This window comes from Passer montanus, unplaced genomic scaffold, assembly GCF_014805655.1.
Source record: "Passer montanus isolate IOZ18808 unplaced genomic scaffold, ASM1480565v1 scaffold45, whole genome shotgun sequence".
In the NCBI taxonomy this organism is placed as follows: domain Eukaryota; kingdom Metazoa; phylum Chordata; class Aves; order Passeriformes; family Passeridae; genus Passer; species Passer montanus.
The window spans coordinates 5,731,066-5,753,749 of NW_024369373.1; the positions used below are offsets into that span (position 1 = coordinate 5,731,066).

At 49.5% G+C, this 22,684-nt stretch overlaps 1 protein-coding gene across 1 annotated transcript in view; it reads right to left on the minus strand.

Annotated features, from left to right (window-relative positions):
* Nucleotides 1-1,331: 1,331 nt before the first annotated feature.
* Nucleotides 1,332-22,684, minus strand: part of CFDP1 (craniofacial development protein 1) — a 61,344-nt gene continuing 39,991 nt past the window's right edge. The window contains exons 6-7 of the mRNA XM_039721384.1: nt 6,960-7,118; nt 1,332-2,056 (exon numbers count right to left, since the gene is read on the minus strand). Coding sequence (XP_039577318.1) covers nt 1,966-2,056; nt 6,960-7,118 — 250 coding nt within the window. The 3' untranslated portion in view covers nt 1,332-1,965. The remainder of the gene's footprint in view (nt 2,057-6,959; nt 7,119-22,684) is intronic.

A 22,684-nucleotide genomic window follows, 5' to 3' on the forward strand; every position in this document is an offset into this window, starting at 1 on the left:
CTTTCCTGCCTCTATCCAGCATCACAGTCATGGGGGACACAGGGCGGAGGTGTTCCCAAATATTTCCCCTTCTCCTCTCAGCAACAGCAGAGCAATAGGCAAATCATTTCCCTGGCTGCCTGCTCAGCACTCACAGCAGGCCCAGCCCTCCCAGCCATGCTTGTGGCTACCTCAGCATCTCAGCATCTTTGGGGATCTGCAGCAAAACAAGCCTGGGCTGCCTTGGGGTCGCTGTTGGGAGGGACCCTGTAAGGAAGGCAGGACAGCACACAAGGAGAGAAGGGGCTGGAGATGGTCCAGCACTACCATACGAGCAGGAGAGCAGCCCAACTACTGCAGCAGCACCTGCCTTGCTCCACAGCCCACACTGAGGTCCTGCCAGGGCCATTTACTGCCACTCAGGAGCTCTGAGCTGAGATACCCCCACAACAGTGCCCTGCATAGGGACTCTGGTTGTTTTTGCAACCTAAGCCAGAGCAGAAACTGGCTTGGAAGTGTTTGGAGATGGAAACATGTCATCACTCTGTTGTTTTGTTTCTGTCCAATTTCAGACTTGTTTAAGCAGGTCCATTACAGCTGATTCTGTACAGAACAGAGTGCCAAAGGCTGCAGCTCCCCTCAGCACGTGGTGTTTTGTTCTGGTCATTCCTGCAGCATGGCCACGGAGCAGGGGCTGACTCAGCAGTGGGCACAGGAGCCCAAGGCTTAGCCTGTGCTCAGAGCTGCAGACAAGGGGCCATGGCAGTGACAGCATCACTCACCCTGTGGCCAGGAAGGATGGGGCCTGTGCTGCTTTCCCCCAGCACAGCACCAGCACAGGCTGCCCCACCAGGCAGGCCCAGAGCATCCCGTGGGGAAATGCTGGTAAATACCTCTACTCCAAGGATGTGCACAGCCAGACATCGGGAGCTGCCCGACTCCAGCAGAGCCAGGCCTGCAGGGATGGCTGGGATGATGGTGCATTGCTGGTCTCCAGCTCCAGCTGCTCGTTCCACACCCAGGCACCTTGGCCTGCCCTCCCAGGCAGCTGCACTTGCTGGATGTCCCTGCGTGGCCATGCTTTAGATGAGTTTCCTTACTCCTGCAGCACTGCTACAGGACTACATTAACCTTGTCACCCCCAGTTCTGGGTTTCATCGCACCACCAGCCCCAGTAATGAGGAGGGAAAGTGATTCAAGCACCTGCTGTGACCCCCAGGCTGCTACCAGGGCACACACTGGGCACCTCTGAGACAGGTTTTTGACTCCCATCAGACACTCTTTACTGTATGTGATCCTTAACTTCTCTGTCCTCTGCTTCCCGCACAAACCACACTGCCAGCATGCAGAAGTGTTGGGATGGAATACTTTATTCACGTGAACACTCAGATCCTGGCCCTTCTGCCTGCTGCAGCTGCTCCCATCTTCCTGACAGCATGAACAAGGAAGGATTTCTTCACCCAGCCTGCTTAACCCCCCCCAGCATCATCAGACCCCACAAACAAGTACAGACAGTTTGGCTTTGTCTGGACAGGAGCAGAGGGCGGAGGGGCAGGGAGTGCTGCGGGGCTGGCAGAGCAGGCAGGAGGGCTCCAGCCCACAGCTTGAATATGCACAGCAGCCATGAAACCTTCCTGCAGCTCCACTCTCACCACCAAACATGCCAGTACTCTCCCAGCCTTGGCAGCTCCTCCTGCTGCCAGAAGCACCTGGCATTGGTAAAGGATGGGTGCCACCACCTCTTCTCCTTGGAAAGTTGTTGCCAGAATTACACCAGTGTCTTCCATCAGCTGCTGGGCCATTTAACCCTCAAAGCGCCTCCTGTCCACTGACAAATACCCTCCCCAAACTATTACAGTAAAAGGAAAACCCTGCACGTTGAGACATACAGGCTGAGTCTTGGGTAGAGAACAGTTTCTGTGCTTGGTGGTGTCGGTGGCTGGGGCACAGAAGGGAGCAAAATCCCCCACGGCCACCCCCAGCACGTCAGGGCTTCATCCTGCTCAGTCTGATGTCGCGTTCGATTTCGAACTGCCTGTGATCCACACGCTCCAGGAACGCCTTCCTCTCGATGTACCTGCAGGGAGGCAGAGGCTGTGAGCAGTGCCTGTGGCAGCCTGTGTGGCCCCCAGCCTGGGGCAAACCCCACCAGAAGGGATGAGCAGGGAGGGAAAGCACAGTCTGTCTCCCTCCCTCTCTTTCCATGAACTGATCGCTCCACTGAACATCTCCTACAGACACCAAAACTGCTCTGTGGCCTGCTGGCTGTCAGCTGGGGGACTCCCAAGAGTGGTCACATAGGCTGGAGAACTGAACTGGCTGACTCTGGTTCCAGCTCTTCTCCTACAGCTGAGAAATGTTCTCCACAGACACCCTGAAGGGGGTCAGAGCAGACCTTTGCACCAGCTAGCAAAGCATCTCAAACCCAACCACAACCTTCAACACAAGCTGACAGGGATGATATGATACAAGCCAGGAACAGGCACAGGGAGCATTTGGGATGCAAAAAGCATCACCCAGCAAGGCTGCAGCAGCTCAGGGATGCGGGCCAGGGGTTTCCCAGCCACAGACCAGCTTCTAACCACCGAGTATTTAGTCCTGCCCCTCAGCATGGCACCTGAGTGCTGCGAGGAAGAAGGCACGCCTACGCCTGGAAAAGCACCTTGCTCCTCATTAATGGCATGCAACTGAATTTTAATTTAGTTTGCTGTAAACCCTTGCCATAGACAGCCCAGGGCTGTGCTACTAATTAACCTACAGAAGGAGTGAAATTGCAATTCAAAACAGGAGCTGTAATTGAATCATCACAATTGTTTTGCATTTGTTCCAGGGTGGCAAACACTGGACTGCCATGACAAGGTCATTAAACTTGTGTGGGGGAACCACTGAATTTGGCTCTTCTGTTGGTCACTGCTTTTCCTGCTCACCAGAGCAGCCCACTGCTTGAAAGCCAAGACCAAAGCCTAAAGGAAGATGAGCATCTCAGGCTCTGCAGGTTTTCCAGGCTGCTGGGTGGTGTGCATGAAGGTACCAAGGCCCTCATGGGGAGGTTAAAGACCTCTCCTACCACTGGTCTTTCTGAGACAGATGAACATTTGGTGAAGAGGTCCCTGCAAGGTCAGGCTGAATGGGGCTCTAAGCAATCTGATCTAGATAAAGAATTCCTGCTCACTGCTGGGCGTTGGATTAGTTGGCCCTTAAAGGTCCCTTCCAACCTGAACTATTCCGTGATTCTGCAATTCTTTATGCCACAACTATTGAACCAGTACTGAATGTGTTCCCAGCAGGGAGCCTCTGCCCTTGCTGCAAGGGACAGCCCTGACACTCCTGCCCACCCAGTCATCACTGGAAATGAATTAATCCAGATTAATTTCAGCGATGATTCCCCCAAGCGGGTGAACAGCCCTCTGCCACCCCACTGCCATGGCAGCTCCAGCCCTCTCGTGCTGACACAACTGGGTCAGCTCATCTCTACTGGCTGCGAGGGGCAGGGCCCAGCACGGCGCAGTGCAGGCCAAGAGCTGCCTGGGAGGAGGCATTCCTGCAGCCCCTGCCCCTCGCCGTGGGAGGAGGGCTGTGCACTGAGGCCCCCTCCCCACAGTGGTGCAGGAAAGGCAGGGGAGTGTCGCTTCCCTTCATCCCTGTGGCAGGGAGGTGACCAGCTCCTGGGGCTGGGCTCAGAGAGGCCACAGGAAGGAAGCTGAGGGGTCACGCTGCATGTGCTCAGTGTCAAACTGCTGGGTGTGTGGCTTTTCTCCCCCTCCACTGCTAAACACCAACCACAACCCCAGCTGGGAAGACAAGGACAGCAGTTACTGATGTTCACATCTGGGAACACCCCAATGGCCTGGGCAGCAACAGCCCAACCTACTGAATCCAAAGCTCTTTTGGCCCCTCTGTGACACCCATCTATCAACCCCAGCAAAGGGTCAGTCTCTTTCTTCTCCTCTTCCCCCCTGCCTGCTGTGCCTCTCAGGTGGGCAGGGCCTGCCTCCTGGGGATTGATATGGATCATGAACCTGGAATGCAGTCTCACAGCCACGGCCAGCACGAGGAGGAACTGTGACCCACGTCATCCCAAGGCGTTGTCCTTGGCTGGCCACAGGAAAGTGCTGTAGGTACCAGGGCAGACCCACAGGCACTGCCTGGGGCTTGTGGGGCCTGGCTGGCTTGTGCTGCAGGCACACAGGGGCTGGAGGTGCACACAGAGGTGAGCAGGGAAGCTGCAGGGTCAGCACAAGTCCCTCCATGCTCTGAAGCCTGTGCTGGAGCTGCAGCTCCCTGTGCTCAGCCAGCTCCGTGCAGCCAACACCAAGGCACCAGCAAACACGGTGCAAAGTGCACGAGAGAGGCACAAACAGCCGTCCTTGCTTGTCTAAACAACCTTTGCTACCTGAATCAATAGCTTCCTGTAAATCATCAACCTGCCTGGAAACAGGGCAGCTGTGATCCACAGCAGAGCAAAGTAAACCCACGGGGAGCAAGGCTGTCTCTGCTAACAAGGGCAGCTGCAAGCTGCTCTGGGGAGGGTCTTTGGTGCTGCTGTCCCCTGTCAGTCACCATCAGTCACCCGGTGACGGGGCTGGCTGCTCCCCCATGGGGCTGCCCTACAAAGGTGGCCCAATTAAGAGGCCACTACACATTTCCATTTATAAAGCACATCAGAGAGATGAACAGCACAGGGGATAGCTGCCTCTGCCCCTTACTCCAGCCCCTCCTGTCAAATCCAGGACAGGCCCTCAGGATGTGATACAGCCAGGCTGTAAAAGCCCAGATTCTGCTCCTAAGGAAATGCAAATCCCTGGATGGGGGTTGGGGGTACAAGGGGTGGAAAATCAGAGGCAAGGGAGGACAGAACACATGTCCCCTCTGTCTCAGGAATTCTAGGCCCAGGCTGTGGTTGGCTGATAACTGGCACTGGCAGCAGAAAGATGCCACAGCCCCACAGCCCCACTGATTGCTGTGCTCTGGTGTGGCTGCTGGAGAAGGGCCAGGGAGATACGAGGAGCTCTGCCCTGCAGCAACTTCCACAGGGTAAGCACAATACAGGAATTCAGCCTGTCTTCTCTCCTGAGCAAAAAGTAAAGCTTCCTGCCTTCCTTGAGACCATCTCTGTAAGTGCACGGGATGTGTGGCATCGAGCAAACATCTCCAGGAGTGGGCTGCAGCTTTCCTAGTCAGGCAGACATTACAATCACACAGCAGGACACGTGGGGAGCAGAGGTTTCTAACAGCACCAGGGATTAAAGGCAGCGCCCCGCTCTCGCCTGCCTGGGTTGAAGGGTTAACAACAGCTCATTACAATTTTTATAGAGATGTGTAAATGATTGCCCACTGAAGGGTGAGCACGGTTGACATTATTAAAGGAGAAGAGGCAGCTGCAGAAGGGACAACAGGCTCCTGTGAAGTGACCTGAGGCCGGCAGCAGCTGTGTCTGTGTGACCTGGCCCCCAGGGGAGATGGCTGCTCTGGGAGGGTCCTGCACCCTTCACACCGAGGTGGTCTGTAAGCAGAAATGCAGAGGGCTGTGCCTCCTCGGTGCTCCTCCCTTCTCCCTTTACCTTGAAGGTGGAAGTCATTCCTAATGAGCAGATACTCGGTTGATCCCCTCACACTGCATGCCTGATGAGTATAAACATATTAATAAGGAGTGTCTGAAGTTATCCTGGCATCATGTTCTTCATTTATTTAATGACAAAAATCGCTTGCCAAGAGCTCAGCAGATTTTCTAGCCTGGGATGTGACAGGCAGCAAAACCCAAAGCCGTCCAAGATTAAAGATGCTCTTAAAATTGCTGCTCTGCTTTGCTCATCTTTTCCATGTGCTGATCCCTTCTTTAGCTTCAAGGACCATCACGTGAGCATCACTGGAAAGGTTTGCCAGGCATGAAGAGCAAGCTGTCCTGCTTGGATGGGGTGGGAAAGGAAACTGCACTGGCCAAGAACAGTTGACATACTGGGTTTGGGCACACAAGAGATGTCACAAAACACTGCTCTGCCACACCTGTATGTGGTGTAAATCATGCCCCTCCTTGGACTTCAGGGATCTCAGAGGATCAGCTGCTCCTCTCCAGCTCTCCTACTGAATTGCTCTACTTTTACAAGGGCGTGCATTTGTTTCATGACCAGAAAGAGATCAGGGGAGATTTGATGGAAAAGGTGTGTTTGTGGAAGGATGCAAGACCAAATAAAAAATATCTATTTGATAGTTTGACAGTTACAAAATATCTGTTTAAAATAGAAAAACCAATCTATTGGAATGCAGAAGCTTTGAGTTCGTCCAGTAAAAGAACAGCTTATAATAAAATGTACATTTTACGAGCTGTCCACTAAGCTGGTTATGTTTTCCCAGAGCTTAGCAAAGCACTTGTAGTGGAAATAATGCTTCTGATCTCATTATCACTCCCTGCAGTGCATGTTATTAACTTTCTGTTTTATTTACAGCATTGCCATTTACTTTTATGATACTTCCATTAACTTCATTGGAGTGAACGTTGCTTGATGCACACAACCAACGCCCAGTGCTGCCATAATCTTTGACGCACCTTGCCAGCTGTTCTGGCTTTACACAAATCTTTATGTGGGAAGAAGGAGGAGAGATGCAGCTGAAATGTGTCATTTGCAGAACAGAACAAAACCCTCCCAAACTGAAAAAAGAAAACAGGTCAGAGGCAATTGTGTTTCCTCATGGAGGGGCTGCGTTAGGCCAGTTCATGCTCTGTGCCACAAGCAGAAGAGATGACAAAGCCAGACACTGGCTGGACTTAGAGAACTCACAAGGTTGTTAGAGAGAGTGATAGGTGTTTGCAGACTTACCTGTCTCCCTGCGATGCTTACAGCAGCTACTGGCTTTATGTATCCTTAGAAAAAATCCTTAAGAAATCCCATGGGTTTTTGAACTCTGCAGCCAGCAATGGGCTTCCCACACGCAAAGGAAGTGATGGGAAATTCTGGCCTACTATTAGGTGAAGTCCCTCTTACCCATCTTTCCCTCGGTTATGGATTGCCAGCTCCTCCACAATTCCCTCCTCCTCCTTGAAGTTCTCCCAGTCCAGTTTAGATTTCTCCAGCGTGCTCATCTTCTGCTTTTTGGCACCGATCTTCCCCAGGAGGCTACTCATACCGCTTGGCCTCTTCACCCTGAGGGAGATTAAGGAGCAAACGTTGGTTAAATGCAGGGAAATGCCAATTAAAAACAGAGCTGAGAAACGTCACACGTGAGAGTGGTGGCCTCGATGGTGGTGAGCCACTGCCACCAAACAGATGGCCACCAACGCCAGGCAGCCTGCAGGCGGCAAGGTCACACTTCCTGCAGATCCTGCTCTGCCGTTCCCCTGGAAGCAGCAGAGTTCATTACACACATAGCTCAAGTGCTTGGGTTTTGTGAAAGGGCTTTTTCATTTATCTTCTTAAGAGAACAGAGAGCTTTCAGGCCAAAAGAGATCATTAAATCATCCAGTTTGACCCCTTGTATACACCAGGCCAAGCCATTCCACTGATCACCTCTGTGCTAAGTCTGCTTCTTTGTCTTCAGTTAAAGTGTTGTTTTCTGGAAGGCATCCAGCCTCAGTGCGTCACTGGTGCTGACAACACATCTAGGAATTAACCATTTACTTGGTACTAATGCTTGATTTTCTCTAGTTTTAGGTTCTGGTTCCTGCTTCTTATTCTAAATCCAAGAACACTTTGGTCTCCAGGCAAGTCTCATTAGTGACGTACTTGTACACCACTAATGAACTTACATGTGAATTATTTTTATGCAAACAGATAGAGTTACTTATGCCTGTTATTGAAATGCATTTTGCCCCAGCCCATACGTCACTTAAAACATTTTGTCCCCCTGCTTACATTTCAATGCTCTTTGAAGATGGGAGCACAGAACTGCCTGTAACCCCCACGCTTCTCCTGATTTGTTTCTGTCCAAGCATCACCTAAATAATCCTGTTAGCTGCACACTGAGTCGCAGTGCACGTGCACTGTGATCCCATACCATCTCCTGGGTCCCTCTTTGGCAGGAAGACCACTTTGCTCTTTCATCCCTTGTTCTTAGAGGAGTGAAATCCCACCCGCGTGGTGGGGCCCCCGAATCTCCCCTTTATGCTGGGAAATGCACACACAGGGGCTCAGGTCAGCCGAGCTGCCCTCTGAGGAAGACAATTCTCAGGGATAGGAACCCGTAAAACAAACTTGTATTAACCCTTCTCAACCCCCCCACAGGAATGGGGGGCAAACAGCATCCCATTGAACTCGTGTTTACACACATTCCAGAGATAACTTCAGGTCTGCAGGGCCTTTGCCTCTGCAAGAAGCCAGAGAGGAAATTACTCTCATTCCTGAGAGATGAAGGAATTTGGGAAGGGGGGCCCAAGGAAAGCAGCCAGGTGAGCATGGCAAATTGCTCTCCACCAGTGCTCTCTGAGCACACTCCTGCCCAGGGGTTCTTGGGAATGTATCCAAAGTTGTGCTTATCGAATCATTAGCATGGTTTATGCTTCTGTAATTTGCAAGCCTCTAAAGGAAAATAATTCTGCAGTTTATATGGAATTAAATCAAAGAAAATGACAACTCTGTGAGCCTCAGCCAGAAGACTCAATGAAAGAATGGCTGGCTAGAGTCACTTGGGGTTGCAGCTTCCTGACATAGATATATTTGGGATTAAGGACATCTTGGCAGGCTCCATAGCAACTGGACAAGGCTGCCTGCCCCTCCTCAATACCAGCAAGATGAGCAGAAATGTCCTAAGATCTGGCCCTCTTATTTCCTCCTTATTTCCTTATTTCCACAGCCCAACAGCCAGCAGTTGCTCACTCTGTGGGGACACAGACCAAGCTGGATGCTCTTTGATTCACCTTTATCCCTGAACATCTCACCAAGATGTCTGCAGCCCTTCACACCATGACCACACAATAAAACCTTGATCCTTGCTCAGCCTCCAATTCTCCCTTACTGTTCAAGGCATGATGGCTCCAGGTATCCTTATCTGCAGGTAGCAGGGAAGTGGTGTAAGGGAGCAAAATGGGCAAAGATGTTCTCAGCAGAAGAAAAGATTGGAGAGTCTTGGTTCCCACATCTGTCTGTTGAGGACTACACAAGCCTTGCTCAACCACCAAACCCAGTATCAGATGTGTGTTCAAGATGTGAGGGAGTCACAGGAAAGGAGATATGACAAAGAAGAAGGATGAACCAAATAAAATATTGGGCAAGCCTCCCCCACGGCATTCCGTGCTGCGCAGCTGCCTGGAAAGCAGAGCCCAGTGGTTGTGCACAGCAGCTCCTTATGCTGCACTGGGAGGCCCTAAAGATGCCCTCAAACAGACCTAGGGAAGTGCTATGGCTGATCCAGCTGGCAAAGCTCCTCTGCCCCAAGCCTGGCAGGCAGAAGGTGTTTAAATTAACACAAGATATTCAATAACACATTTCCCTGAATACACTTAACTTTCCAGACACACTTGGGCTTAAGATTTTCCTACCTTTGAAGTGGGAAAAGCAGGGATGTAGAAATGGAGGGTGTTGTCCCTTGTCCCTAGATTTCTCCTGACTGTTTTTTTGGGCCAAAAAACCCCAATGACCCAAGAGCCATCTCACCTGTCCAAGAACACCCACAATTCATCTGCATCCACTGACCTTTCCACGGGAGGAAGTCCACAGTCACTGTCACTTGAAATACAGACAGGTATGACTGCAAAGAACACAGCACACACCTGGAAAAACCCAGCTGAAACTTCTGGGATCTTTCCTGGGTGTTAGAGAATCTCTGCCCTGCAGAGTGACAAGCAGGCTCAGAGGCAAGCTCACCCATGCTGAGGCTGATCCTTTTTGGCTGACCCTGGTTGGCTGCTGGCAGGAAAGAGCTGAGTTGGGACGGGGGCCAGTCGGCCAAGCTGGGGTGCTGAACATGTCTCTGCATGAAACACAGACTGGGACCTGCTGACAGGCCACTGCTGTCCCCAAACCACAGTGGAGGATAGATGGGAGGGAAAGGAACCAAAGGCAAGATGGTTCATGGCCGGAGGTGGAAGCAGACGTGGTGCTGGCTTCAGGGAGCAGGAGCTGCAGATGGGATGAGAGCTGCTTCTGATGTATCTTTTCTTCCATGGCAATTCCTGGCACAAATGAATAACATCTGGATGCACACATCCATCTGTAGTGGTGCTCAAGGCCTCTGTATGTCCTCTTGGCCATGGATCTCAGGAATATTGCTTAAAACATATAATTCACCCCTTCCTTGAAGCTACAGAGTCTGGGCTATGACATGGACCTCCATCAAGGGCATCCAGATAATCACAACAATACTCACAAGTCAACAGTTCCTTCAAGGCAAGGGAACATGACAAAAAGGGCAGGCTATGTTGCACCCTTGTGTTGATGGCTACTCCAGAAATATTATCAATATCCAATGTCAGTCCCATGCTGGAAACTGTCTCTGGGCTGGACAGCCTGGTTCTGCTCCTGTCCAGACAATTCTGTGCTGCTGCAGCAGGACCAAGCCCAGGCCAGGCACTGGGGCCAGGCACAGGCTGAAGGACATGTTTGAGTCTGCTGCTGAGTCTTCATTCCATGCTGAGCCTTTTATCACCCTGAATAAATCCAGCAAACCTGGGGGTGGGAATTCCTACGCTTGTGCCAAAATGAAGTAAATGAGAAACATTAAAGTCCAATTAAAAACTTGCTTGGCCTTAAATGCCTCATCTGTTTAAAAAGCAAGTAAAGGGGCCTGATTAATTGCATTCAGTGCCAACAAGAGGAATTATTACCCTTTTTGTACTCATTAAGGGTATCTGCTGTGGCATCTTTAATCACTAAGGCATTTAAAAGAGAAAAAGTAATTTGCTAAGACATAATGGATCCCAGGGATGAGGATCAGGACAATCGCCTATTTAGGACACAAAGACATGCTCTGAATTTTCCCAATTAAAAAGCACGGCCAAAGTCTGCCCCTGAATCAGAAAAAAAAAAAAAAAAAAGTGCTGGGGAGCTCTGCCTTGGTGGGGGGATTCCCCTGCATCATCTAAGGCTGTCAGGACAAGGACTGTGCCTCATGTGGCATGGTCAGACACAGGGACAAGCAGCAAGCATGGGCTCCCTTGCTGTCCCACTACAGGAGAACATGCTCTGTGTCCCTGTCCTTAACAGTAACACTTTCCCCCATCTTGGTGCAAGCCTACAGCTGAGCAGGGGCTTGGAAAATTGCTGCTGTAGCAGTGATAAAGTGCCACTGCCACATGGAATCCCTGATGTCTTGTAAGGTGCTCAGCAGTGTCTGGGAAATGTATGCCTGTTTAATGGAGGTGGACTTCATCACAAGCTTTGGAAAATAATCTTCCAGAAATTGGGAACATGGCTACAAAAGTCTCATAGTGCATCCCACCAGCCAAAGCACGATGAGTTCCTCTCCCACCCACCCAGAGATGGGTGCTCTGAAGGTCTCCTGACACCAATCCCACACGCACTGAGGTTTCAGTTCTTCATCAGCCTTTCACTTATGTAACTTCCCCAATGACTAAATTTCCTTGCTCAGCCTATGACTCGATACCTTCTTCCTGGTAGCTACTGAGAACAGATCACTCCCTCACTTCTTGCAGCAGCCTTTTATGTCTTTCAAAGCTTTTCATATTGCCCCCCCAACTCTAGTTTGCTCTTTCCTAGACTGAACAATCCCAGGTCCTTTCAAACGTTTCTCATTCCTCATGGTTTCCAGCCCTCTGACCACTTTCACCACTCTCCATGGACTCAGCTATTGGCCCAGATATTCCTCAAAATGCAGCATCCAAAATGGGAATAGCATGAGTGATGGATTCACCAGCACTGGGAGCAGGGGATGCTTCAGATGCCTTGGGAAGCACACAGCTCCTTCCATGGCCCCTGTGACGTGTGCCTTTTTCACAGCCATGTGACAGCTGTGACTCATGTTGGACCTGTGATTCACCAAGATATCTGTCTGCTCCACTGCTGCCAAGCCACTTTCTTCCTCCATCCATGCAGAACATTCCTGCTATCCAGAGGCAGAGCTCGGTGCTGCTCCTGTTTGCCCTCACATTTCCCTTGACACAGGGGATCTCGGATGTCTTTGCAAATCAGCCTCTCCTATCCACAACAGCCAAGCTGCAGCTGTTGAAGAGGAACGCCAGGTAAAGCATCTCCTGTCTTTGTGAAACACCTTTGGAGACTATTTAACAGCTGAACCAGCACCAGTTGGCCTAAGAAGATCAAAGTGACTGGCCAGAAGCAGGCAGGGCCCAGCAGGGTCAGAATGCAGGAACTGACAGAGCACATCCAACACCAAAGAACAAACTGAGCCCAAAGGACACTTGCTCCAATGTTGGCCAAGGAGCCAGCAGTGTTCCCAGCCTGACCTTCACCACTGGGGATCACAAACCCTCTGCTGCTCTGTTTCTGCTGGCTCCACAGACCCTGTGCTGCTTCTCCATCTGCCTTGTAGCTCCTCCTTGCTGTGAGTAACAACCTCTGTAGCAGGAAGGCCCTACTTCTGTCAGCTATCAGTACCTTAAAGAAGGGCTCAATTTGTAAGAAGAAAACCTTGAACATGAAACAGGGTAATACTGACTCTTAGCTAACACTTCAATGCTCCCTCACCCCTCTTCTTGTTATGCCACATTTTGGGGAAATAGTGTGAGCAAACACAGAAGAGGATATTCACTGATGTACAAAAATCACAAATTAGTTGCTTGTTTTTCCTCCACTAATGAAATCCAGCCCCCTGAGCCTCAATAAACAGTGGGAAATAACCTGTTCTGCCAGTGAGGGTCTTGTGACAAAGCAGCTGCTGCAAGACTTGGACCAAGCAGAGAATTTTTTCAGATTATGCTGATTCCATGAAGGCATCCCACAAACCTTGCAGCTCTGGGGTAGAGGAAACAAGACATCAGTGTGGGGCAACTTCTCTGGCCTGATTGCAGGGTTTTGCATCTCCCAGAGCAGACAATTTAGTGCTGGACACTCCATCATATTCCAGCATCCATCCAAAACATCTGGTGACTCCCCATGAGGCTGAGCAGAGCAATCTTTCCTTCTGCAGAAATAAATGTGGACTCACAGAGACGAATTACTTCATCAGTAGGAAATCTTGCAAGAGCAGAAAAGCCCCTGTGCCTTCTGCCCCAGCCCTTGGAAACAGATTGTCAGAGATCACCTTTACCAATTACCATTTAAAAAGGCAGGTTACACCTACAACCTATAAAAATCCACTTTCAAGCAAGGTTCAGAACTTGGATGGATAGTTTTTGTGGTGTGTTAGATGAAACTACTACAAAGGCAAGTGTATTTATGATGTCTGGCAGAAGAGGACAAGCAGGAGGCATCCATTCCCAGATCTCCATTCCCAGATCTCCAGCATGGCTAAATGGCTTTCCAATGGCTTCGAGCAGAAGAACTCAACTCAAACACACACTACAACACAAACCACTTCCCTGCTGGCTCCCTGCAGTGCTGAGCAGCATGTCAGATCCCTGGTAGTACTGTACCACGACCGTTCCTCTTGTCACCAAGTGCAGAAAGATGGCATCTCAGGCCCCAAAGCCCTTAAAGCACCATCCTGACCACCCAGCCCTGGCTTTCCCACTGTCCCTCTCCTTCCTCCCCTCCCTTCCTCACTGGAACTTGTGATATTTCCTTGCAGTACAGCAGTGGCAGAGCTGTTCCTGTCACCCCAAGTGCTTTGATGGCAGAGATTCAGGTGAGAAACTTGCCCACTCAGCAAAGAGAGGATTTTGGACATTGTAGTTTCTCTTCCTTCTATGATCTGCTGTAAGGCTGAATAGTTTCCTTAAGTGCAGGAAATGGTTCTCATACAAACTAACCACAGCTGGGCAACTGATGCAGCCAGTAAATACTTTCATTTTAATAAAGTGGAAGATTCCTGCCCAGTCGTGGTACGGGACGACAGGAAGGAAGACGAAGGGTGCAAGGGTGTGAGAGACACTGCACGAGAGGGATGCATGCAGAGACCTGGCTGGTGCCCAGTGCCAGCTCTGCTGGTCACTCCCAGAACATCTTCCTCAACCGAGGAGTCAAAATGCTGGCAGGGAACAAGAGGGGCACACCAGGAAGGCAAGTGCAGTGCCATCTGCTCCTTAAGGACAGGATGGTGTGGCTGGATGGGGCAGACAGCAGCAGAGTGACAGTGCCTGGTATTGCCAGCTTGCAGAAACCTTCCCCAGAATGATGTAACTGGTCTTGTTCTTCAGAACCTAAAAGTGACCAGCTCTTCTCACCCCTAACCCCACGTAACCAGCCAAGGACAGGAAGTCTTCCAGGAAAAACCCAACTGAATTTCTACTTTGTCTCCCTGCTCCTATTTGGCATTGTTTCCCAAACAGGCTCTGGGGTGGATGCAGAGAGCAACCTGGCTTGTTCTCAGCTCTGCCTGTCACAACAGGTATTTAAAAAAGCAAACAAGAAAGCCTCTTTAACACCAAACAAACAAACATTGAAATCCCAGGTGGAAAAAACCAGAAGGCAAGGAAGAAATGAAGATAAAAGCAGGGTGGATGGTGCTGGAGGGCTGGCAATGATCCTGGTTGGAGGGCACTGCCCAAGGCAGGCTGGCATGGAGAGGACCTATGGATTCCCACCACCCAGCCAGCGTGGCACAGCCCAGTGAACTCACTGCCACCCCAGTGGTGCCTGTCCCCATGCTCCACTTGCTGAGCTGGTAGCAGGTACCCAGCATTTACACCCTGATCACACACAAACTGAGCCAAAGAACCTGCCTGAAGTGCTCTGGGAGTAGTGGGGGTTTTGGACACAGGGCTGTGTCTTTGTTGTGAGGCCCTTCAAACTCAAACTATGCACTCTGAAGAGAACAAACAAAGCCACTGTGGAAAAGCAGCCATGGCTGGGACAAAACCCACTGAGTGCTGCTAAAGGGTGCAGCAGAGCAGGCAGCTGTGTCCAAAGGCACAATATCTTCTGTGTCCAAAGAGATGCAAGTGCAGTGGGAACATGGGAATTACCCTGCCTGTGATCCTGCCAGCAGACCAAAACTTCTGCTGCACGGAGGGTTTGCTGACAGGAGTCAGCTTCTGGTGAAAATGCTCTGACCACTCACCTGCAAAAGGAGCATGGTCTGACTGTAGCAGAACAAGTACTTATAAGGAACAAGGAAATGGGAGTTTTAACTCGAGTTGATAGTGTGAGTTAACTTTTCTCAGGCTTTTGTTCAGGCTTGCCAATCCAGGCTAACCCCAAGTTGCTTTGTCATCACTGCTTTTGCAATATCAAAATAGCAAGAGCTAAGCCAAGCCCCAGGACCTTTCTGATTTCTAATGTCACCCCATACTCCCTGAGACCTCAGACAGCCTCGTGGCAGAGACCCCACATGAACAGTGATGTTCACAGCTGCTTTCTACTCACAGGAAGTCTCTGACACTGGCTCTGTTGAGCCAAGGAGGTAATCCCTGAGGAGGATCACAACTGAAGCACACTAGTGTTCAAACAGCAATGTGACAGACAGACAGAAGAGGAGGTCTAACCTCTCCAGAAAGGAGAGTGACAGCTCTCCTTCCCACAGCCAGGTTCTATGTTGCAAAGTGTAAGATGGGGATAAAAGGCACCACGAGGCAAGGACAGTCAGACCACTCCAGCCCAGCAATCGAAGCCTGGATGAGATGATGCATTTTCCATCAGCGTGGAAAGGCCAGGGCAGATGGGACACAATAAAAGCCCACGTGATGTTGTCTGGGTGAGGGCTCCTGCAGGCAGTAGCACAGCTTGCCATGGGCACAGTTGATTCTGGATGTATTTGTGTCTAAATATAGTCAGTGGGGGAACAAAGATTTGTCACAGGGGAAAAAACATGTCACTCCCAATTCCCAGCAACAGCAGCAAGCATTGCCTGACAAAGGGCAGTGCTCCAGTATTCCAGGTTTATTGCTGGATTTGTTATTAATCCAGCACAGTGAGTTTAGGAGTGACTTTAGGAGTTGTGCAATGCTACTCTGGCAGAGTGCACCTCACCTTGAGGAGGGAAATAAGTGTCATGGAACCAGCTTTTGAACAGCAAAACTGACACAGCAGCTGGAGAACTGGCTTGCAGAGCACCATGACATGGGCTGCCAGCAGATACTAGTCAGTGACTTCCTTTCTAGTGCACTCTCCAAGATACAGAAATACTTCATCCTATCTTCATGTCATGGACTGTACTGGATAGGCCTTTCCAAAGTGCAAAGCTGGAAAAAGAGATCTAAGAGCTTCCTTGTGCCAGAACAGGATAGCACCTTATTCTCCAGTCCACTTCCCAAACTGGGGGATAACCCAGGTGTAAATATACATAGTACTGAACACATGAATGCAGTTATTCCAGGAATAAAACCAGTGCTGGGTCTCCATGTACAGTAAGAGGCAAACTTGCTGGGCAGGGGAGAGATGGGATACTCTAGCTCAGGAATATCAGAGAGCAGCAGCAATATTACAGCTCTGCCAGAGCTGGCCTTTCCTCAGGCAGGTCCCATTCTGTGGCATCTAGGTCTCCACTTCTCTGGAGGGCCTGGAGTCTCATTTTACAGGCTCTGGAGGACATGCTCATCAAAAAGCACATCAGTTCTTGGGGAGCTGACTGGCTCAGGCAGAGCCCCTGACCCACAGGTTCCCTTATCAGCAGGAAGGGCTCATTAGGGATTGGACCAGGGTTTCCTGCTCAGGACAGAACCCTTTGTGAAGGGACTGCTGCCATGGAGAACCCACTTCCTAACAGCCAGAGGAAGCTAAATATTTCCCTTGGGTCTTGAAGACAAAGTTGCTATGGGGTGGATATCAACAAAGTAAAGTTGCACTTGCAGAGCTGGGCAGCACTCAGCCATGCACAGGCTGTCACTGCAGGATAAAGGTACCCCCAGCAGCATCCCTGCCTGCCCAGAGCCAGGGACAATTCAGAGCAGCATAAGGCCCTCTCTGTACCAGTGTGACTGCAGCTGCCCTCTGGGCTGTACTGGCAGAACTATTTTAGCAAAAACAAAATCTCGCACCCTCCTAATCAGTATGACATTGTGTGGAGCCCGGGGCTCGCTCTGGCTCCCCTCCAGCCTGGAGCACAGACAGAGGCTGTTTCAGCAGCAGGCCAGCCAATTATACTACAATATCTGTGCAGGGAGTTCAACGGGAGCTTAATTGAAAGAGCTGCAGCATTCAATGACTTCTGATACTATGAGGACGTTAAGAGCTCCAGGACTAACCAGCACTAGCCAGCCCTGATGCTCAGCTGACAGGTAAGGACCTGTAACTTGGGCTTGGTCTACAGCCAAAGCTACGCCCCTGTTACACAGCACTGCAGCTGCAGCCAAATGCTGATGGAGCTGCCCCTTCCCAGCTGGAGCTGCAGTCACTCCCCATGTGAGCTCTCCTCCACCCACGGCATCCACGCAACACAAACCAGACCTGCCCCTGCCACTGAAGGACTGAGTACATGCACCAGAGCTCCCAAACTGCTCCCACATGGACGAAACTGAATTTGCAAAGCACTGCTTGTAGTAATTAATTTTATTGAAAAAATCTCACGCATGTTCTTCATGTGTATTTTGCATTTCTCTTAAGTTCAGCAAATGATTATGGATAATAAATGTGTCAGTTTCAGGTGGACTTTGCTACACCAGCACAGAACCAGTGCACCTACCCCACTCCAAGGTGGTGGGCTACATTTAATTTTGTGTCTAAGTGCTGCCACTGAGCAAGAAATGCCTCTAATAAAGCTCTAACAGTCCACACTGTGTGGGAAACGTGCCGGGGTGGGAGAGGAAGGTGTCCTGCTTCTGCCAATGGACAGAAATCAGCAGAAATGCACATATATTCAAGTTGCCAAAGAGCTTACACTCCTATGCGGCTGTGAGGCATATCACAGCAGGTAAGAGCAAAAAGTAAAAGTGGGAGGGCAGGATGTGTTTGGTACTCAGGCCCAACAGGTTGATGACTTGAAAGCTGTCAGAAGCCACTGCAGGTGGTGTCTGTGGCACACAGCACACTTGCTGGGCTCCAACCTGGCCACACACTGAAGTATTTTAGAGCAACACCCTGCACATTACGTCCATATTTAGCCATGGAAATAAGAGTGACTCGACTTTCAAACACTTGCAGCTCTGACTGACTTCACTGGGTTCAGTTAAGACGTTTCAAATAAAAGAGTAACGACCACAACTCTGGGCTGGGATCAAGCACAGGCCATTTTTATCTTAAAAGGCATTTGTTTGAGAACATTCAGAGCTGCTAGAACCAACAACACTGAAGTTATTTCACCATGCAACCTTAAAAATGTTGACAGCTTCGTCTGCAAAATGACATGGATTAATTGGTGACCAATCCTTAAAAAAAGAATAGTTAGAAAAAAACTGCTGGCAAACAGAGAAGTTCTTCCTCTCTTCAGAGGCTCACTCCTTCCTTCTTTGTCTAACAGCAGATCTTTTGTTCAAGACTTCAGCTGCAAGCAGCCCCGAGGTACACAGGGAATGTCTTGGTTATGACAAGCTCTCCACACTGGTGCGCAGGATTGGTTTTAATTGGCAGAGAAACCCCTCCAAATCAGGCCTAAGAAGTCCTGCTAATGGAATTGTTCCAGTGCTAAAGGGATTTCAAAGTGAATGAGTGTGGATGGCGGAGCAGCTGGTGTGACTCCCAGCTTGCTCTGAACAGTGCAGTGTGCCATGCAAGGAGGATCCAACACCCCAACCACCCTCAGAAAACAACCCCCAGTGTGCCCCCAGCACTGCAGAGTCCCTGTGTCTGTCCCTGTGGCTCCTAGACAGCCTTAGTGTTTAGTCCTGGTTTTAGCTTCCCACTGCATCAGATCAATGCCAGGCTTTGATCAAAGTGAGGTGAGAATGGCAGGAAGAGGCAGGGAGGGACCCCCTCCTAGCCCAGCAATTCATCTGACAGCTTTAAGAAAAGATCTGATTAAAACAAATACACTGCCTTCCACTGGTAAATATTCACAAAGCTCAGCAGCCTAGGAGAGGGGAACGTTCCCAGGAAATTAAGTGAGGGTGAAGGAGAATCAGGGCTGCACAGCACAAGTGCATCACTACAACAAGCAAGGAGCTAGAGCCCAGTGAGGGGCTGCTCTGCAGTGCTGTGCAAGTTAAGCAATAGCATAAATATAATATGTTATCTTATCCAGTGCAAAGCCTGGCCTGGCAGCATGTGGGACTTTGGGGGACCATAAATGTTTGGGCACTGCTACGAGCAGTCATAAAATATAAATGAGGGTTTGACCACATTTAATTGCTTTTGGGAAGGGTAATATCACTGGGGCATCCATCACAATTACCTTCTCCTGCTCCAGCCCAGATTAAGAGCTGGCCCAATGATCCAGATCGAAGAGGGTATTTCAGGGGTAAGGAAAGAAGACAAATACCCTAAAAGCTTTAAAGATATTTACTATATAAAACATGATGTCCAGGCAGGAGAGAACCAACAATAGAAAGTCAGCTGATGAAAGGATGTGCTCTTCTTCTCAACAAGAACTTTCTCTGTTGTTTCAACACTTTCTAAAGCTGCAGAAAAGCTTAGTAATGAACCACAGGACAGTGCAGAGAGCCCAAAATGTACGTAAGAGGAAAAACTAAGATTATCCTCTGTTTTCTTCCAGGGCTTGACTGAAGTGCTTTAAATATCTGAAGCTGGCAAGGCCACCTCCCAGTGCCTTTCAGCTTTGGTAGCACTCACTCTGAAGAACTGCCCTTCCTCTTCCCAGGGACCCACCTCACTGGGAATAGATTTCAAGTCTCCAGAGGGAGAAAATGGAAACAGCTGACTTCTCCCAGCCACCAGATCAGCTGTCACCTTCCAGCTGGAGGCAGGCAGAGGGGAAAGCACAAGGCTTTCCTCCCACCCACACAAAGCTGCAGGCTCCCAAACAGATTTTGCAGCTAACATCCACCTAGCAAAATCTGCTCAGAAAGCCAATGCTCTTCTTGAACATGAGGACTGCAACCTGGCAAGGCTCCCACTACCTCCAGCAGCCTCGTGCAGAAGGGCTAGCAGGGCCAGGGCTTTCATGACACATCATCTCTGGAATTCACTGTTGAGTGTCCCACAGCCTCTGCCTGGTACAATGCCAGAGCTGTTTCTAAAATCCTTTGTGACCTACCAGCTGTTGAGGGCAAACCAGCAAGGCACACATCCACCCTGAGAAGAGAAATGACCAGTGGACTGTTGATGAATGAACACACTAATGCTTCAAAAAACTCACTTCACACCCTTGGTTGGAGGGAACTGGTTCAGCTCCTGGCTGTCCTACAGGAGCCTGCATGACCCCAAGAAAGCCTTTAGTCCCCTTGTAGCAATAATTTTGTCTCAGGAGGCAGAGAGCCATGCAGCAGCACTGAGCAAGGCAGGCAGGTTGCCAGCTGAGGACTCAAACTCCTTCAGGGAACTGTAACAGTAACGTGGTAAATGCATTAACCATGGGAACAGCTTCCCAAAGGATGTGGTGGATCCCAAATTGTAAGTCTGTCCATTGTGAGTGGATGCCTCTTTCAGAAATGCAGGCTGTAGTTCAACCACAAGTGCTCTCAGGGAGCTCTCAGGAAAATGCCATGACCCCAGAGAAGGCAGGGGCTCAGAAACAGTACCCAGGCAGGCACTCTGAACACTCAAGCATCTCACCTATGAGATTCCAGCTCTTTGCACTGTGCCATGGAAATTCAAGACTTTTCTTGGCTATGATCCTTTCCCATGTCTCTGTCCAGCCAAGTTTTCAGCACTTTCTGTTATCTGCTTCAGGATAGCTAAATTTCCTTTGACCCAACTTACTGAGCAATCCTCTGAACCTTGTCACCCTCTCTAGCTGGTTTTGTTTCCTTGTTTTTCAGTTACAACCAGATCTCCTAGTGAAAGTTTCTCTGCCTCATAGCTTGAGATTCTGTTCCCCCAGCACCAGTTCCTTGGCAAAACTCCCAGATAAGGACTAGTGAAAGCCTTGACAGCATGCAGCACCCAATGACCCACCCTGCTGGAGTCAGGTCGTTCACTATTCTGCCTACTCTCAGTTCCTGGAGAGCAGTCCTTGGCAAGAGAGAAGACACTGAATCTCACTCATAGCATAATTCCTCATTTTCTTTAACTTCATCAGTGACAACTGCATCAAGGGACCAGGCTGTCCCACTCTGCCTAGCAGCTACTTTGGGACACCCCTGCACTGGTACTGCAGTCTTATCACCGATGTTAAGCACTCTGTATTCTGAGCACCCCCTGTCAAACCAGATGCCTCTAGCTGCTCAAAACATTTAATGGTTTCCAGTAGAGAATCTGCTTATGAACAATTCTGATGCACTTCAGAGGCTACTGTTAGCAAAGAAGGAGAAAAATACATTTGAAGGAAGAGGAGAGGAAGATGCTTTGCTCTGCTCCTGACTTCATGCTGCTGGGCTCCCCAGCACCAGGACCAAGCTCTGCAAACAGCCAGGTACAAGGAGGTCATGCTGAACCTCCCAGGAGACCAGTAAGAAGCAGGAAATTTTCTGCATGAACAAAAAAAAATTCCCTTATCTGGCTCAATCACAGTAGTATTTGGACAAAGAGTTCTTGCCCGTATCTGGACTGCAATCTGGGCTTTCAGCAGGGCTGTTCTCAGGTCTCCAGTGACACTTAGCTGACCCACATGCACCTTGGTGGAAAGGGTTATATATAAAGTTCCTCCTTTTCTTATCTCTTGGCTTTTGAGTTTCTAGTTCTCTTCAGCTTCTATAATCAGAGACTTGAGTTTATTTATAACCATTAAAAAGCCTCCTCCATGATATCTATGATACAGCACTTCTCCTTCTATGACTCTTTTCCTTCCATTCACAAACCTAAATCACTTCCATGGGCAGAAAAGGTAAAGCAAGGTAAAGCCTTGCCAAGGGAAGAAGCTCTCCCATTATCCTCATCCAAGAAAGTGGCACAAAGGGAAAAAGACAAGAAGGGATGGCTCACATCCCTGGGTCATGGCAGAGAGCTGGAAAAGGCTCATCTCCAGGAGGACAGAGTGCCAGAACTTCTTTCTTTAACTTAGCCAGCAGCTGCAGAATTTAAGCTTATTAAAAGCCTATTTTGCCCTTGCTGCTGCAAAGGAAACCAACTCCCTCTTCTCCCCTCCCAAATAAAAGGCCAATGTCTGCAGACAGACATCCTGTAATGTCACCTTAGAAAGAGGTGGCAACCTGACTCATCTTAGTGGAACATGCATGGAGCAGTTTTACTTCAGGTTACCACAAATTAAATACATTGCTCCCACTGCTGATCCTTGCTTGGAGGCTTTATTATGAGCAATCCAACGAACCTCCAATATTCTCTGATTGTAAGTGCATGAAAGTAAAGGCAGGGAAAACAGGCAGGCTGGATTTTGATGCTGTAGGCATCATTCATTTCACAGTCTCCCACTTTGTTTGCAGCACTGCTGCAGGCAGGAGCCCTCTCTCCTACAGACACATACCATGTGACAGGTCAAAAAGACACCACTTAAACAGCCTTCCTGTGACACATTTTAATATAACACAGAGAAGATACTGCTTTATTTGTCAGGTCAGAACAACAAGAGATAGAGAGCACTGAACTAGATACCACTTACTAAATATGGTTCTCCAATGGCTATTCTAAGCCTACCTCAATTTATAGATTAATCTGCTGGATCAGTAATTTAGGCTATTTGATGATTAGCATTTAGAAGTATACATTTCTGGGAAGGCTGAAAATGTGCTTGTGATTTATAAAATTACTGCAGG